We start from the raw sequence: 19,990 nt of genomic DNA, 5'->3' as shown, positions 1-19,990 counted from the left end.
ATGGTTTTTGAGTAATTATCCGCCATTTTTTCCGCCATCTTGAATTGAATTTTTTTGAATTTCTTACTGTCGGGTCCTCATGGTATAAGGACCTTAAGTTTAAAATTTCAAGTCAATCGGTTAATGGAAGGAGTTATCGTGTTCACAGACATACCACATACACACATACACACCCACCACACTCACACACACACACCACACACACACAGACCAACACCCAAAATCATGTTTTTGGACTCAGGGGACCTTGAAACGTATAGAAAACTTGAAATTGGGGTACCTTAATTTTTTTTGGAAAGCAATACTTTCCTTACCTATGGTAGTAGGGCAAGGAAAGTAAAGAACGACTAGCAGTCAGATATTTTACAATAAATGAATTAATCACTCACTGTGACAACGACATCTTTCAGCAGGTTCGCAGGTTTGCCATCTTCTTGGTTGTACTCATAGACAAGTAGAAGAATAGGATGGCAATTTTTAGTGTGCTGTTGGTGACTATTGGATTAGTGGCTGTTGGTGCTGTTGGTGTCTATCGGGTTCTCAGCCACAACAAACCCAATAGACACCAACAGCACCAACAGACACAAATTAATTATGTGCAACTGACAGTGTGACAATATCGTTTTTATTTCACCTTTATAATTATGGAGAAATTCAACAATATATATCTCTGTTCATAGTGTGAATTTTAATCCAGATAATATGGAATCTAACATTCTACACTCTGTACATCATGTACTCTCTGTAAAGGTGCGTACAGACTTTCGCTCTGCTCCGCAACCGAACGTCACTCCAGCAGAGCGATTGATGATCGACCGGGGTCCAAGAGTGGTTCGACCGGGGAACGCGAGAAAATCTAACATCTTCCGTAACGTTCATGATGGGTGCGTGGGAGGAGCGACTGTGGTTCGATGGTGGTACGAGGGAGGAGCGTGCTCGGTGCGGGTCGGAAGCGCGAATATGTGTACGCAGCTTTAGAATCAGAAAGAGAGAATTGAGAATAATTCACAATAAATTGGGAAGGGATTGAATAGAAGTGAGAAAGATGGAATAAATAGAGAATGCATTTATTCAAATGCTAATTAATATATAATTATTATTGAACGAAAATCCTCAATAAATGCTGCAAATCACCCCGAAGACCTCTGCTACTGCAGACATTGACAACAGGGCTAACAGGTAAATGGAAATTCGATGAGAACTACTATCCAAAAATTAGTTGCCAGCCCGGGAATCGAACCCGGTACCTCCCAATTGCTAGTCAGGAATGCTTGCCCTTACACCAAACTGACAATCTTTGGATAGTAGTTCTCATCGAATTTCCATTTATCCCTGTTGTCAATGTCTGCAGTAGCAGAGGTCTTCGGGGTGATTTACAGCATTATTTAGGATTTTCGTTCAATAATAATAATTATATATCAATAGCATTGAATAAATGCATTCTCTATTAATTCCATCTGTAACTAGTTGGCCGCTATGACTTCGTATAAAATGAGCGCTGCTATCCAGAGATTGTCAGTTTGGTGTAAGGGCAAGCATTCCTGACTAGCAATTGGGAGGTACCGGGTTCGATTCCCGGGCTGGCAACTAATTTTTGGATAGTAGTTCTCATCGAATTTCCATTTAGCTGTTAGCCCTGTTGTTAATGTCTGCAGTAGCAGAGGTCTTCGGGGTGATTTGCAGCATTTATCTAAGATTTTTGTTTAATAATAATTAGAAGTGAGAACTTGCGAGACAATTTGAAAAGATGGATAGTGTAGTTGTGAAGGAATTGTTTGATTTTTGAAAAATACTACACTATTCTGCTCATTTATGTATGAAAAGAATTCGAAAACAGTAAATAAATTGAGGAGAGAATCAACACATACTCAGTAATAACGGTGAAATAAATAAATATCAATGAAGAGAGAGCTCACTAAATATGCATCCAAAAAACACGTTATCAGTTAAATAAACGTATATTTGCTAGGTGACAATAATTATCCATGGGAATTGAAAGATATTCAATGGAATATTTCCAGTTTAAGTATTGATGTATGAAATTTGAATGGGGAGAGAATGGAAAACTTTCTTAAGTGAGCATGAGTCGACAAGCATGCATTCTATAGAAAATTTGTCAATAACCACTTGAACTCAATATTAGAACAAAATGTGCATCCAAGATAAATTGGAGATTAAAATATATAATTGATTAGTTGCTAATATTACTTATACTACTGATACTATAATTGATAGCAGACTAGTTACATGCTGCTAGACATGTATTGAGACTTTTGAAGTGGAAAAACAACTTAAGTATAATTAAATACCACTTGAAATGTACTCAATATCATTTAACTGAAGTGACACTTGAAAACGTAGACTGAAATGGAGTTAGAAAGAGAGGTTTTGGAAGAGAGAGAGATAGTTGTTGCGAGGAAGAAAAAAACTGAGATAAAAGAATGTGAGTAACAGCAGAGAGAGAATTACAAACAGATATAGTCAGGGAGAGAAATACATAGATATGAAGAGAATAAGTGATTGATTGAGTACTTTATTGAGTGAGAGAGAAAGGTAGGAGAGGTAGGTGGATTGATGAGAGAGCAAAAAAAAACTAAGATTTGTCAACAAGCAAATACTAGCAATCAACAAACGAATGAGAAAATGAGGAGAATAAGTAATAGATTAAGGAATGGAGAGGAAGAGGAGGAAAGAAACAGATAAGAAGAAAAGTAGAGTTTCAGTGTGAGAATGAGAAAAGGAATCGGAAGAAGAAAGCAAAGCGAAGTAGTAGTAAAAGTGAAGAGAAAGGATAAGATAAGGTACAAGAAGAATGTAGTGGGAGTGGCAATAGTGAAGAAGATAACAATGAAATAGAAAGAAGAGGAAGTGGAAGAGGAAGAGGGAGAGGATGGGGAAGTAGAAGAAGAAGTGGATGAATAAGATCAAGAAGATTGATTGATTGATTGAGTACTTTATGTAGATTACAATATATACTGGCTTATACACTTATATACAATAGCTGCTTACAATACAGCAAAATTATAGATGAATTTACATAATATAGACTAAGAAAATAATTATTGAACTGTATATGATATGAAAAAGCAGTTTGTAATATAATAACTATAGATAATTATATTGTTATTATGCATCTACATAAATTGGCGGAGCTTTGGACATATCAATGTCCATTCTTCGGAAAGAATATTAGAAAATTAATATCCTCCCCACTAACTCTCTACCAAAACTAACTCTCTCCAAGAAGGAGAAGGAGAAGTGGATTGATGAAAGAGCAAAGAGAAAACGAAGAATATTGTTAACAAGGAGATAAAGCAATGGAGTGATTGATAGGAGAAGGAAGAGAGCAGAAGAGGAAGAAGAAGAAGAAGAAGAAGAAGAAGAAGAAGAAGAAGAAGAAGAAGAAGAAGAAGAAGAAGAAGAAGAAGAAGAAGAAGAAGAAGAAGAAGAAGAAGAAGAAGAAGAAGAAGAAGAAGAGAAGAAGAAGAAGAGGAAGAGGAAGAAGAAGAAGAAGAAGAAGAAGAAGAAGAAGAAGAAGAAGAAGAAGAAGAAGAAGAAGAAGAAGAAGAAGAAGAAGAAGAAGAAGAAGAGAAGAAGAAGAAGAAGAAGAAGAAGAAGAAGAAGAAGAAGAAGAAAAGTTTTAATAGGCATCAATTAGATAACGCAGCTATCACGACAAATTCATTCAGAAGATAACACAACTGCCATGTACCAATCACGCTGATAAAACTGTCTCACAAACCTAGCAACAAAATTTGAAGCAGTACTTTCATCATTTGAAGCTCACAGAAGTACACGTGTTGGACAGAATGTAGTCCAACTGCCAGACAACTTTTGACAATTTATACAAAACTTGTGACCTGCATCTCGACATTAGCTAGTTACTCTCTTTCAAGATTTCAACGTGTTCTAGAAGAAAACTATGTGATCGGTTTATATGGAGGAGACGTTCCTGAGAATGGTCATAGTTCTGCACCCTTGCTGCTTGGATGGAGGTTTTGGGATCTACGAGGGATAGGATGACTCTAAATTAAAGGTAAGACTGATAATTCATTGCTTAATTTATCAAATTTCACATATTTCTCTCAATAATTATTATTGTTTAGATGGTGGAACTATGAAAGATATTTAATTCCAATGTTTGATGGAACAGATAAATTGCTTGATTTAGTAAATTTTACATATTTCTCTCAATAATTATTATTATTGTTTAGATGGTGGAACTATGAAAGATATTTAATTTCAATGTTTGATGGAACAGATAAATATATGTATTCATTGGCAATCAGAGAAATAATTATTGTTATTCTATTGTTATATATATTGTTATGTATTGTTATTCTATTAACCAGTTTTCAATATTGTATTTTCAGATCTTTTTAAATATTTTCGTAGTTTTATGTCATCAAATTTACAAATTATAGGGCGCTACTTCAACACACAAAGGAACCGTAAATATTCATTTACAAAGTTTTTTTTTTAAATCTATCAATAGCATAAATATCATTATGATATATTTTTCATGAACACGATTTCTATCATATTTAAGTGGCTGAGAAGTTGATATTGTGGTAATTATTCATTGGCTGTGCAAAGGCTAAAAATAAACTTTCTACTGGTGATTTTTTCAAAGTTTATCGATTTGTATACTATCAAGCTATCAAAATGATAAAGTTTTCTCAGGAAAAAGTTTTACCCAACCATTACTTTTTGATATATGAGCGCCTAAAGTTTAAATTTTTGGGACAGAACATTTCAAATTCGGTAAGAGATTCAGAGGGTAGATTCTTCATGGTATTGTTGATCTAGTAAGACAAAAATTTTCTGGAAATATCAATTTTTGAGAGAATTATTCAATTCAGCCAAAATGACCATTTTGTTCATCTAGTAAGACAAAAATTTTCTGAAAATATCAATCTTTGAGAGAATTATTCAATTTAGAAAGAATGACCAAAAATAACTTTTAGTAAATTAAATAACTTTCTCAAAAATTGATATTTTCAGAAAAGTTTTGTTTTACTAGGTCAACAATACCATGAAGAATTCATCCTCTAAATATCATGAATTTATCTCCCACCGAATTTGAAATGCTCTGTCCCAAAAATTTAAACTTTAGGCACTCATATCTCGAAAAGTAATGATCGGAAAAAAATATTTTCCTGAGAAAACTTTTTCATTTTTATAGCTTGATAGTGTACAAATCGAAAAATATCACCAGTAGAAAGTTTATTTTTAGCCTTTGCACAGCCTTAAATAGAAATAGTAAGAAATTGTCAAAAACCAGAGATTTATTGATATTTAGAAAGAACGGTTTCGGTTTTTACACCATTGTCAAGTAACAACCGGAACCGCGGTCTTTCTAAGTATCAATAAATATCTGTTTTTTGACAATTTCTTAGTATTTTTATTTAATATTAATAAGTGGATAAGTAATATTTATATGTGTCAGACAAACTTATGTCCCAGACCGAAAACTACTGTGGTGATACTGTATCATTTTGTGGTGATACTGTATCATTTATGGTGATACAATAGAGAATACAATGACGGTTAGACAAACTTATGTTCTCCTGACCGAAAACTACACAACATCTCAAAGAATTTGTAAATATACAGTGAATATCTAGGCATTTGAGACTCAAGAGCTATATATTTGTTGTGTATCTGCCATACGCTAAATAAATAATCAATATTATCAGATGTAGGGTGACTGAATTCTTGATTCAAGAATTTATTTATACATTTTTTTATCATTTATACTAAGTTTATTCCGAAAGATTCATTCGATAAGATTACCCTACTTTATGCAATAAAGTGTCCTCTATTTCACAAATTCATTTAAATCACATCACATTTTGTAGGCAAACTATTATGCAATATGAACTGTTCTTGAACTTACAATGAGAGTTCATTACCGTACTTCACACTTATCTAAGAGACTCCACTAGATCTTGTATCTCATTCCAATACTGTTCCATAATGACACTTTATAGCATAAAGTAAGGTAATCTTATCGAATAAATCTTTTGGAGTAAACAAGTATAAATAATAGAAAAATGTATATATGAATTCTTGATTCAAGATTTCAGTGAGCCTACATCTGATAATATTAATTATAGTTATTTAAAGCTATATTCAAGCAATTGCATTGCTTGAAGTTCTCACTAGAGAGTTTTCATATTTCTGATCTGATATTCAATATTCATAATGATCTAATATGTATTTCAGTACAATCCAGATTGATTTTTCCCAAATTTATAAGAGACATCAACTTATCAAAAGTACGTTATATTCACTGTTATTCATAAATAATAATAAAATGATATCGAGAGACCTGGCTGGCTCAGGTCTGGTGTCAGAGTTTTCAGGTCGCAACTGATCAATTTCAGGGCCTCTGACATGACCTAACGATTGTTATTCATAAGAAGTCTATCTGAATATTGAAGAGCGTAAATTGTATTTTGAAAAGTGAAAGTGATATAACCAACATTTTGATTTGGACAGTATAGGATAAATTGGAAATGGGACAGTTTTGGGCATGAGCCTGTTGTGCCTTTCCTCATGTTAAGTATTTGTATACAATATGATAAATGAAGTGTCATAAAAATTGCATTAATACAACAGTCATCTTCATGATTTTAGACACGGAGTAATTAAGTTTTAAATTATATGAAAGTTTTGTTTATACATTTTCAATTTGTACTATAATCTACTTTGATCTCAGTCAACTGTGACTCATTATTGAACGTTATTTGATATTTTTCAACGTCAACCGTTTGATCCTATTATGTTATTCTCATGGTTTACTCTCTTTTTTCAGAATTCCATGCAAACCATCCGTTTTATGATATTCATAAGAAGCAAGAAAAAATTGCATACAACATAAAAAATAAATAGAAAAATAGGAGAAGAAGTCCAACGAGATAACTTATTGATGTGAACTGTTAATTTGAATTTGAAAAGTGATTAAAGAAGAATCCATCCAGGATGATTCAGAAAGGATTATTTAATAATCGTGTCCTGAGACAGTATACTGCGGGATTCATATGTAAGTAAACGCTAAAATATTTTTACTTATCTACATTTGATTATCTTCATAATTCATAATTTTCAATTGATCGTTTAGTTTAAACGGCTTCGTTGAAGCACCACGATGAGTTGGCTGACCTGATTCCTCATTTATCTAACTAGTAGTTCTGTGAACAGTAGACCTCACGCAGTATTCTCATCCACAAGTACCTGATTGAAACTATAGACCTTATGGAAACACAGCAATAGACTGGCTTCTCTACACATCTGTGTAATCACTTGTCAGCTACTGATTTATGATGAATAATTCTATAGTCTGATTTTCACTCTAATATTGGCTTATGAAGGAGGCTCCTTTTTCCTTTTATATTATACTTGAAATGCAAAATTTCTAAAAACCTTGTATATACGTCGACGCGCAATTTAAAAAGGAACATACCTGTCAAATTTCATGAAAATCTATTACCGCGTTTCGCCGTAAGTGCGCAACATATGAACATTAAGAGAAATGCCAAACCGTCGACTTGAATCTCGCTTCGCTCGGTCAAAAATTTGCCCAAACTGTCAACAAACATAAATGTGTCGAACATTTTTGTTCAGTGTGGACACGGCTTTATATAGGAGGGGTGTAACTGATATTTTTTTTAATATATTCATTTCGTATTTTAACAATCTATTATTTTTAAACTTTCCTAGGTTCCCTATCGGTGATGGCAATCGGCTGCAGTATAGGTTGGACCTCACCTGCCATCCCTAAGCTGCGCAGTGGTTCGACGCGCATCCAGCTGAGTGACGTGGAAATCACGTGGGTGGTGGCTGTCACATACATTGCCAACATTATCAGTCCGGTCCCATCCGGGTGGCTCATGGACAGGATTGGTCGGAAACATACCCTAATCGCTTCAAATGTGCTTACTATAGGTGAGCGATCAATTTGAAAATTTACAAAATCGTTGTCTTGTTTATTAAACGAGCGCTAGCGGTTTCTCACTTGTTAATCAAGGCCAAAGTCGTTGTCCGTCTATGTGTATGTTTGACTATAACTTCCCAAAGACGTGATCAAACAGCAACAAAATTTTCGACCTTTTTTAAAGATCGAGTTAGTTGGACAACAAAATTTACCGACTCCTCCGTCCTTTTCCAGGATATAACAAATAACATTCAAAGTGCATAAGAATAAAATTGTTGTGATTTATCATGTAGTCAGCTGAAGTATTCATTGCATGCAATTACTATAGTTTTTTCATTCATTCATAACATCAGCTGAGGCTATTTGGGAGCTATCACACGCGCTGACACATGATTTCAGCTGGTTAATTGAACGAGCGTCAGCGAAGTTCTCACTTTTGACTTACTGAAGGCCGAAGTCGTTTTCTGTCTGTTTGTATGTTCGACAAGAGCTTTAGAGAGAATTGATCAATCAGCTTCAAATTTTAAACACATATTCTTCGACCCTTTTTACAGATCAGGTTAGTTGGACAACAAAATTTACCGACTCCTCCGTCATTTTCCAGGATATAACAAATAACATTCAAAGTGCATAAGAATAAAATTGTTGTGATTTAGCATGTAGTCAGCTAGATTATTCCTTGCATGCAATTACTATAGTTTTTTCATTCATTCATAACATCAGCTGAGGCTATTTGGGAGGCTATTTATACACGGTCCTTTATGCGCTGATACATGATTTCAGCTGGTTAATTGAACGAGCGTCAGCGAAGTTCTCACTTTTGACTTACTGAAGGCTGAAGTCGTTTTCCGTCTGTTTGTATGTTCGACAAGAGCTTTAGAGAGAATTGATAAATCAGCTTCAAATTTTTAACACATTATTCTTCGACCCTTTTTACAGATCAAGTTCTTTGGACAACAAAATTTACCGACTCCTTCGTCCTTCTTCAGGATATAACAAATAACATTCAAAGTGCATTAAGAATAAAATTATTGTGATTTAGCATGTAGTCAGCTAGATTATCCATTGCATGCAATTACAAAAGTTTTTCCATTCATTCATAACATCAGCTGAGGCTGTTTGGGAGTTATCACATGGACAGTCCTTTATGCGCTGACATGATTTCAGCTGATGGTTAATATACAACATAACTTACAACTTTTACTAGTCAAAAAACTGAAACGATTTGAGATAACATAACATAATTTGCCATAACAATTTAAAATACTTATAGTTTACATCTTACAGTACTTATATTAACATGGTGCGGTTTTCACACATCCAATCTCTTTCAAACTTTTCATCAAAGCTCTTTGGAGTTCTTTATTGAACTTGTATTTCAAGCCCTTTAATCAAGCTCTTCGTTTTAAAATTAATCTTCGACTTTTTCCACAGGTTCTTGGTTTGTGCTCCTCTACGCCACAAGCCCCCTGAACCTCTACATAGTTCGCTACAATACATGAATTTTTTGCAAAACTTGAATTCAAGAAAACTTGACTAATGTAGACATCCCTTAATAAAAAACATTCATTTCACTCAGAACTTAAAATCAAGGAAACTTGACTAATGTGAACGCTCCTTAAAAAATAATTTAGAATGATTCGGTCAACTTCTTGATTTTTCTATACAGATTCATGGTTTGTGAGGCAAACCTCTTTACTCTTTCTTGTTTATATCAACAACATATCAAGGTTGAACCTACAGGTTCAGTTGTTTCTTTTTGCCGATGATACTGCCCTGGTCTCAGTGGGTTCAACTTGGAATGAATGTTTCAATCAAGCATCCATCGATCTCGTCAAGCTGAAGGACTGGTTTGACAACAATGTCCTGTCAATTAATATTAAAAAACTAAGTGCCTCCCAGTTTTCCAACGTAACAGCCCAGGACCAATTGAGCTCAGGCTGCATTCATGTGGCAATCCATTACCTATAATTGGGGTTGTTCAGTTTTTTCTTCTCCTTCAACCACAGATACTGTACTTTTTATTTATATTTTGATTGTATGATACCTTAAATGCCGCAAATTAATTTAATAATTTTTTTTTCGTTCGTCACTTAGTTGAACCTTATTTTTTGCTTATAATTTTCAATTTCTTATTCTATTATTAATTTTTAGTTACTAGATTTTTTATTGTATCTAGTGTCATTAAAGTATAGTTATAATTTTTCTTATCGATTGTCAGAAGACTCCTCCATGCACACGGACTTGTCGTCCAAGCATGGAGTTATTCATTTACTTTTTACTTGTTTTTCATATTAATGTTACAAACTAATGTATCGTCTTTACTTTGTTTTTACATACTATGTAATGTATAAAGTTTTTGAATAAAATGAATTGAATTGAATTTGTCCTGCACCTCCACATATAACAGGCCGAAACAGCTCATGCATTCTAATAAAAACTTGAATTAAGGAAATTTGACTAATGAAAATGCCCCAAATAATTCAGAATGATCTAGACTACTGCAACTTCTCTATTTTTCTTCACAGGTTCATGGTTTATTATTCAATTTTGTTCCAGGTTCTTGGTTTGTGCTGCTCTACGCCACATGCCCTCTGCACCTCTACATAGGCCGCTTCATGGTGGGCCTCATGTTCGGAGTTGGCTACACAGTGGTTCCAGTGTATTTGGCCGAGATCTCCGAGGCTCGAGTGCGAGGCTCAGTGAGCAGCCTCATGTCTGTAATGATCTACGTTGGCACCAACCTCGAGTATTGTGTGGGGCCGTATGTGTCCTACGACACTCTCTGTATGGTATCAGTCACTGTTCCCATACTATTTGCCTGTACCTTCGCTTGGATACCGGAGTCGCCTTACTATTTCGTCATTAAAGGTATGAAAGAACTTCCATGAGAGACCTCATTGTAGAAAAGTCAATTATAAATAGTGTGGATGTCGAAGATTTATGAAATGATGTTTTAATATTGCACTTCATGGATTAGAAGTTGTAGAATAATTCAAAATTATTGTAGTACATACATTTTTTGAATTAAAAATAGTGTGTTAATTAAGTTATCATTTACATAACCTCTAGACACTGTGTATTCCGAAGGTTTAAAGCAGTTTTGGGCGAATGCCTGTTGTTTTTGCCTGCATTGTATTTATTGTCTATGAATAAATGGAATGAATAAATGAAATGAAATGAGATACGATAGGCTAGAAAATAATGCTATATTCAACCGCACGAAAATAGTCCAATGGAAATTGGAACGAATGAGTATCTTCTCACCCTCATGCACCAGAGACACTGCCAATTTGCCAGGTGTAGCCTTCTATAGAAATATTAGTTTAACTTATTGACCGAGCGAAGTGAAGTCTAAGATTCAAGTCGACGGTTTGGCATTTCTCTTAATGTTTAAATGTATGAATGTTTAAATGTTTATATGTTTATATGTTGCGCATTTATGACGAAACGCGGTAATAGATTTTCATGAAATTGACTGGTATGTTCCTACTTCCTATTTTAATTGCGCGTCGATGTATATACAAGGTTTTTGGAAATTTTGCATTTCAAGGATAATTTAAAATAAAAAGGAGCCTCCTTTATACGCCAATATTAGAGTAAAAATCTGGTGTGGCGCACTCACACAACTTTCTTTGCCGTTATGGAAATTGATCACCTGACGCTAATGTTCCCGCGCATCTCAAGTCTGCTATTCGAAGATTTGAGCCAGCTGGTGACAGGGCAATAACGCTGGAGACACACGAGGTCTGCTATCTCTTCATAGCGAATCATTTAATAGAATCAACAGTTGCCAACAGTTCGCAATTGGATAATCACATTTTCTCGAATTTCGAGCTTATTTTTAATTTTATTTTAGGTGAAAATATTACTGAACATTAGTTGTAGAGATTTTCATGCTGAATCTTTTTCACTCGAAATTTTTTGTTTGAATTGTATCTGAAGCCTGATAATTGAGAATCTAAAATCAAACTTTGCATAGATGGGGCGGAGCTCCTGAAATTTTTACATATATGGGACTGGTGGCAGTTGATAGAGCTTATCGATGACTATTTCAGGTATAACTTTAATCAAAATCGTTGGAGCCGTTTTCGAGAAAATCGCGAAAACCCCTGTTTTTTACAACATTTTCGCCATTTCAGCCGCCATCTTGAATCGCATTTGATCGAAATTGTTCGTGTCGGATCCTTATATTGTAAGGGCATTACGTTTCAAATTTCAAGTCATTCCGTTAATTGGGAGATGTATTATCGTGTATACAGACGCACATATATACTCATACACACAAACACACACACCCACACACACACATACAGACCAATACCCAAGAACCACTTTTTTGGACTCAGCGGACCTTGAAACGTATAGAAATTTAGAAATTGGGGTACCTTAATTTATTTCGGAAAGCAATACTTTCCTTACCTATAGGGCAAGGAAAGTAAAAATCAGACTATAGAATTATTCATCATAAATCAGCTGACAAGTGATTACACAGATGTGTGGAGAAGTCAGTCTATTGCTGTATTTCCATAAGGTCTATAGTTTCAATCAGGTACTTGTGGATGAGGTGTGGATACTGCGTGAGGTCTACTGTTCACAGAACTACTAGTTACGAGGCAACAAGACTTATTGGCTATGAATCTTTTGTCATTTGCAGCTGCAATATAAGTAATAGAGATAACTGTGGACAACTTTGTTCATATCTCATTTGACAACGTGGCACATATCTGTTCTGATTTCCATCGGACTATTTTCGAGCGGTTGACTATAAGACAATGATAGTTCTATAGCCGTTTCGGTTTTAATTATATCTCTACAACACAAGACGGGTGAAGGTTGAATCGAGACAACATTGCAAAAACGGGGAATTTCTAATCAAGACATTGTAAACATGTGGAATGTCATAAATTCATTTTCCAACTAAATTATTTTAACTGAAACACTTCTATTTAGTGTTCCGTCTTATGTTTCAATTCATTTAACAATTTCTTAAATCTACAATTATATCAACGTATTCTTCGGTGATAAGGTTTTGAAGTTTGAAATCCTGAGCCTTGAAGTTTTAGTCTCCTAAAAATTGACAAATCATGAAATTTGTCCTATTTCCATTTTTGTCTAATTTTGAGAATTTGTGTATGTGGAATTCTTCATCACGATCCCATTATTGTTGGGTATTCACGAGCAATAGATAAATAATACTAATTCAAACTTGAATAGATCCAAATGCAAAATCAAGACATTTTTAACCGTGGAATTAATCACGGTTAATTTAACCGGCTTTTGCGCATATATTTTGTGCATTGAATAATTGAGAGATTTTAAGGGTATATGCATGCATATAAAGAGCAATTGGCTCTTAGAGCGGTCTCATCTCATGAGGATGTAAATATATATTAATATAGAAATTTATATTATTTCTCAATAAATCCGCTGGAACTCTGAATGCCTGATCGCTATCTTTATGTACATACCCTTTGTTTGAAGCTAATATTCGTAGTAATACACTCAGGGCCGTTTGCACAGTCAAAGCTTAAACTGATTTTAATCAGCTGGTGGCTTGAACTCAAAATGAATCATATAATTATAACAAACGAGACTTGATACGCATTTAATCCAGATTAAAATGAAATTTATTTTTAAAGTCACTGTGCAAACGGCCCTCGGTGCATTATTATTATTCATAGTGGAAGGTAAGGGGGTTCTCAGCAATCATATAATAATTATAGCTTTCTTATATTTTATCAGGTAACACAGATGCAGCCAAAAAAAGCCTGAGCTGGTTGAGATGTGATATGGGTCAACGGGATATGGATGCTGAATTCGAGAAGATCAAATCAACCACCGAGCTACAGATGAAAGATGGAGGTAAGCTCTTTTTCATTATTATTTCTTCTTCTTCTTCTTCTTCTTCTTCTTCTTCTTCTTCTTCTTCTTCTTCTTCTTCTTCTTCTTCTTCAGCATACCTCACCATGAAGCCTGTTGTTTCTTATTTCATTACCAATACATCACTGATTGTTTTATTCTTATCTTATTGTTTGTTTGAATGAAAACTAATTGATTGATTATGCGATAAACTGAAAACTTCCTTGATTATACAGGAGGCAAATTTAAAGACCTGATCGCAACCAAAGGCAACCGTAGAGCTCTACTGATAGCGGAGATTCTGGCAATCATCCAGAGGTTTTCGGGAATCGGTCCATTGATTGCCTACTCTTCAATCACAATTCCCGAGAAATCGATTCCCGGCATCACGAGGAACGAGCAAATGATTGTCCTCGGAATGACTTGGTTGTTCACTTCAATTTTCGCCTCGTTTCTCAGCGATAAACTGGGAAGAAAGGTGAGTGATAGGAAAAGAATAGGTGATATAATTGAAAGTCTTGTATTATAATAAGGAAATCATCCAGATAATGATTATCGGAATATTCAATACTCCCTTCAAAAGCACATCTATTTCTTTGTGTCATTGTGGAGGTGATGTTGGGATAGTATCCATGTTGAAAAAGCGACTTGATTTTGTTAAAACCACTGATTTTTCAAAACAATTTAAGATGCCAGTCTCAGTTGTTAAACCATTATCGATTCCTAGTAAACTCAAAGCTTGAACATTTAGTAGCAGAATATTGTAATGTGGGTGGAGCTCTATGTTTGGCCATTGTCTATTGATCAATGGAGGTTGAGCTGTACTGTCATTGGTCGAAAGTGGACCAATTATTCCAAGAACGATCATAAGAAACGCTAAGCAACAACAAATGAAGAGCAATAGCAGTACTCGCCTACTAGTATAAATTCTGCTGCTCTTGTATTTAGTTTTAGTTCATCAGAGATTGACAATGGTGTAATAACCGAAACCGGTCTTTCTAAGTATCAGTAACTCTGTGGTTCTTGACAATTTCTTAGTCTTTTTCATTCAATATGAATAATTACCACAATATCAACTTCACAATTACACAAAAAAGACTTAATCTATTATCATCAACTTTCCAAGTATCAATAAATCTGTGGTTTTTGAAAATTTCTCAGTCTTTTTCATTCAAAACAAATGAAGAGATACTTAGAAACTACCAAACAAAATAGATCTTACATATTATCCATTTGAGCCGCTGTAATTTTAAGCTTTTTCTGTAACTGTAATATCAATAGTTCTAGAAAACAGTTGTTCATTCAATCATGCTGTTATCAAAAGTATAACCAACAGTAATAATTTTCAATAGAAAAACTATTTTATTAAGCTTCTTTCCAAGATTAACTTTGTATCACAAATTAAAATAGATTTGTCTTGATTTTGAAAATTATAATTAATTGATTACTGAACATAAAAATAGGCCTATAACCATCCTCAGTAAATTATAAGAACCTTTACGCAAAAATTCAAGTTAATCAGTTCAGTAGTTCAGACGTGATAATGTGTAACCCGTGTAAACATGATTGTATTGTGTATCCCGTCTGAGCCAATCCCTTCCTTCATACAGTATAGAATAGATAGCACACTACTTGTGCTTGTGATCATTACAACATTATAGATAGAGAGATGTTAACAGAATTCGGGATTAGTCATACCTGGCATTTACCCAGAGCTGTTTTAAATCATTTAGCTTATTTGAGTAAACAATTTTGTCAAACTTCTGGGTGTTTTTATTTTCTTATCAGGAAATATAACCACTTTCAATCACTATTTTAACCACTTTTAAACACTATTTTAACCACTTTAAAGCACTATTTTAACCACTTTCAACAACTATTTTGACCACTTTCAACCATTATTTTAACCACTGTCTTATCAATTTCCAGGTCCTCCTAGCAATCTCCTGTACAGGCTGTGGTATAGCCTGTCTATCAGCCAGCACCTGGTTCTACCTGCGAGAAAAAACCTCAACCGACGTCACAGAAGTCTCCTGGATCCCTTTTGTGGCCTTCATCTTCCACGCTCTCTTTTACTCCCTAGGGCTGGGCCCTATTGCCCTCTCTATCAAGGGAGAAATGTTCCCTGCCAACGTTAAGGCCAAAGCTTCAGCTGTCACCACCATGGTACTAGCTGTCAACTCATTTTGGCTCAACAAAACATATCTCATAATTGCTGATACGTTCGGATTCTATGTGAACTTTCTTATCTATGGTGTGACAATGTTGTTGGCCTTGATTTTCATCTGGTTTTTCGTGGTGGAAACTAGGCGGAAAACTCTGCAAGAGATACAGGAGAGGTTGGAGGGTGGGGGGAAGAGGAAGAAGGTAGAAGAGGAGAGGGTGATTGAGAAGGTGGGGGAAAGTAGTGTTGTAAATGAGAGGAGATGAAAGAGATTAAAGATAAAGATTTGAAGTTTTATACGTACAAAAAAGATATACATGTTTGAAGCTCATTGATTGATTGATTTATCAAGATTTATCAGAAGATACTGGAGAGATTGGATGATGGGCGAAGAGGAAAAAGGTAAAAGAGGAGGATGGAGAAGTTGAGGAAAGGTATTGTTGGAATGGGAGCAAATGAAAAAGCTTAGAAATAAAGATTTGGAGTTTTATACGTACTAGAAAGAGAATGATATAGGATACGTTTGTGGCTAGGGAGAGAAAGAAATGAGTGGTTGAGGGGAAGAGTAGATATTGGAGGAGGAGAGGGGAAGAATGAGGAGGTGAGGAAGGATGAGGAGGAGAGGGAAAGGGTGAAGAAGAGACGGGAATTAGGAGAAGGAGTTGAAGGTGAAATTGGACGAAGAAAAAAAACAAGTAAATAGGGAGAAAAGGATAGGGTAAGAGGAAATTATAAGAGAGGGCCTATAACGCAATAATCAAGATTTGAAAATTGTACTTTCCAGGTTGATGTTCACATGAGCCATAGGCTTGTGCGTGAGTAATAAGAAGAATATCATGACATGAATGGACCCACTGTATTTCTCTCTCAATCCAATCAGGATACGAAATTGAAAAAATTGACAGTTTTAAACATAAATTAAGACTGATTTTTTCAAGTTCAGGCAAACTTTAATTGCTCCCCTGCAAATTTGAGCAACTTTATTGCGAGCTCGTGCAACTTTCTTGCAAGTTTGAGCAACTTTTTTGCTCGAACAAAAGAGATTGAAGCAGCTTAAGCTGATATGTAAATGAAATGAAAGGATTATAAAGGATAGAATTTTTAGTTTATTTATTTCTGGACTGAAAAGTGGACTCAAATCAATTCAAGTGGATAGCATAACCTATAATTCTTTATTCATTCATAACTCTACCTTCATTGTATTATCATTCATCCCATCATCATCATCTAGGCTTAAAATACTTCTAGAAAGTCGCCTTTGTAAAAAAAAATTAAAAAATAAGATAGTCGGGACTCATAATATGAGGACTGTTTTTGCGAATTCATTTGGGATTCCTCCAAGTTGTTGGGAATCATATGAGAAGTTATTTCTGCTCATGTGAAAGCTTTCTATTTAAAATCAGACGGTTTTCTGTTCTAGTTGTTGTTTTTAGTGAACTGTTATTTATGTGATGGCATCACATCCAAGTTTTGTTCATGATAGCCTACCTGCTCAAAATTTCACACTTTATGTAAATCAGTCCATAAAATCCAAAGAAAACTCAATAAACTAGTAGTTCTGTGAACAGTAAACCTCACGCAGTATCCTCATCCACAAGTACCTGATTGAAACTATAGACCTTATGGAAATACAGCAATAGACTGGCTTCTCCACACATCTGTGTAATCACTTGTCTGCTGATTTATGATGAATAATTCTATAGTCTGATTTTTACTCCAATATTGGCGTGCGAAGGAGGCTCCTTTTTCCTTTTATATTATCCTTGAAATGAAAAATTTCCAAAAAAAAACCTTGTATATACGTCGACGCGCAATTAAAAAAGGAACATACTTGTCAAATTTCATGAAAATCTATTACCGCGTTTCGCCGTAAATGCGCAACATAAAAACATAGAAACATTTAAACATTAAGAGAAATGCCACACCGTCGACTTGAATCTTAGACCTCACTTCGCTCGGTCAACTAATAACTTCAGTGGCAAGGATATAGAAAGGGGAGCTCTTTATTGTTTTCGTCACTCTGCTCAGATGCACTCATTTTCACATTCGTTCAAAATCTAACTGAAATAAACTTCAATATATAACAACCAAACTTCGTTAAATCTATATTAATATGAAGATTTTGAAGTTGAGTAGTAGCCTAATGAAGATTTTTTATTTTCATGAATTGGACTTACTTATTTGGAAAGTACGGTCTCACAAAATGTCAAATCGTATCTTTTGATATTAAAATTATTCTAAGATGGGTTCCAAACTACGATAACGGAAAAACTGTTCTTAATCTATTATTGAATGAAAAAGACTAAGAAATTGTCAAAAACCACAGAGTTATTGATACTTAGAAAGACCGGTTTCGGTTATTACACCATTGTCAATCTCTGATAAACCAGGGCGTCAAATCCTGATAAACCAGAGATTGACAATGGTGTAATCACCGAAACTGGTCTTTCTAAGTATCAATAACTCTGTGGTTCTTGACAATTTCTTAGTCTTTTTCATTCAATATGAATAATTACCACAATATCAACTGCACAATTACACAAAAAAAGACTTAATCTATTATCATCAACTTTGAATGGGATAGAATTATCGAGGAGTGCGAACTCACTATAATGGGCGTCAAATCCGCAATATTACAATTATTTATTTATTCAATTGGCAATTACAGATCATAATTATAATACATATTATAATAATATGATTGGGAGAAGACAACAGGCAAGCTTCAAAACTGCAAAACCGTAGAAACCAATCCAAATTCTCCCACTGCCAATTCATCAATGAATAATTCAATTTAAAATAATTCAGTGATGAGGTTACCAATCCTCATCTATCAGTAATATAGAAATAGAAAATTTGTATTTTATAGCTTCCTGGAACGTTTTTTAACAGTATTTTCTGAATATTCTGGGCTCCATCATACGGGAGCAATACTATCAACAATAGAATTATTTCAAGATTGAATTCTAAATCGTATTCTGCAATCCAGCTTCATTCATTTTTTATAATATATCATTCATGATTCATTATTCATAGACAATACATACAATTCTTTGATAAATTGATTATATTATTTGCTTGAATAATCTGTAAATAGTGTAAATAGTATTTGTAATTCTACGATATTTATGTTTCATTTTTTACCTAGTCATAGATTTTCTCTTTTGTGAGAAAGTATTAGAGTATTTTTAATGAGATAGTTATGAGTTAGTTTACAAGTACTGTACTTGAATTCTTTGTTGAAGTTAGAGTACTGTACTGAAAAATCCAGCAAGACTTGTTATAAAATGTTGTACATATTACAGTAAAACTTAAACTTTAAGGCCGGTTTCTGAGCTCGGGATTTGGCTAAGTCCTTGACTTTAAACAGCTGGAGTAAGAAAATTGGCTTTCCGAAACGGGGCGTAGTCGTAGTCATTGTCAAAGTCACGCTTGAATTAGTTTTCAAAAAACTAGAAAATTAAACACAAAATAAAATAGTGCAAAGTTTCAGCGGTTTTGAATTATTTAGAAATGTTTAATTCCGTCAAGGAAGAGCGTTTCCAATTATAGAAATGAGAAAATAAAAACTGCAACTACTGTTATAAAAACTGCGACTACGCCCCGTTTTGGAAAGCTAATTTTCTGACTCCAGCTGTTCTAAGTCTAGAACTTAGCTAAATCCTGAGCTCGGAGACCGTCCCTTAATATCTATAAATTATTATTCTGTAATCATAATAAACGGTATTATGTACTTGTAAATAGCGGAAAGTAAAATTCTTCCAATTTCATAGTTTGTAATACCTACATATCAGCTTCTACAGCTTTTAATACATGATTAATAACTAATAAGTCTAGTCTAAACTTTTCTTCGTATGTTTCTGTATTTATTCTAACAGGTATTCTCTCACGCTCTAAATTAGAGTGGATGAAACATGTTTTTTTGTATTTATTGTTGAAATTTCTATTGATTTGTTATTGATGAATAAACTATAATTACTCCTAACTTTTATCATTACTATACCAGCTTCAATTACATCATTTAT

The 19,990-nt window shown here is 34.3% G+C and overlaps 2 protein-coding genes across 3 annotated transcripts in view; one reads left to right on the top strand and one right to left on the bottom strand.

The window, feature by feature from the left end:
• The window catches only part of LOC111054753 (EF-hand domain-containing family member C2), a 138,672-nt gene that overhangs the window by 105,513 nt on the left and 13,169 nt on the right, over positions 1-19,990 (bottom strand). The gene's annotated exons all lie outside the window — the stretch shown is intronic.
• Positions 3,640-18,605, top strand: LOC111059089 (facilitated trehalose transporter Tret1). Its single transcript, XM_022346706.2, has 7 exons — positions 3,640-4,036; positions 6,821-7,048; positions 7,726-7,950; positions 10,499-10,810; positions 13,685-13,804; positions 14,038-14,279; positions 15,731-18,605. The coding sequence occupies exons 2-7, from the start codon at positions 6,988-6,990 to the stop codon at positions 16,229-16,231; spliced, it is 1,461 nt and encodes a 486-aa protein (XP_022202398.2). The 5' UTR covers positions 3,640-4,036; positions 6,821-6,987; the 3' UTR covers positions 16,232-18,605.

Source organism: Nilaparvata lugens, chromosome 13, assembly GCF_014356525.2.
Source record: "Nilaparvata lugens isolate BPH chromosome 13, ASM1435652v1, whole genome shotgun sequence".
Classification (NCBI taxonomy): domain Eukaryota; kingdom Metazoa; phylum Arthropoda; class Insecta; order Hemiptera; family Delphacidae; genus Nilaparvata; species Nilaparvata lugens.
Note: the sequence above shows the minus strand (reverse complement) of the source record. Positions and strands in the feature narration are given on the sequence as shown.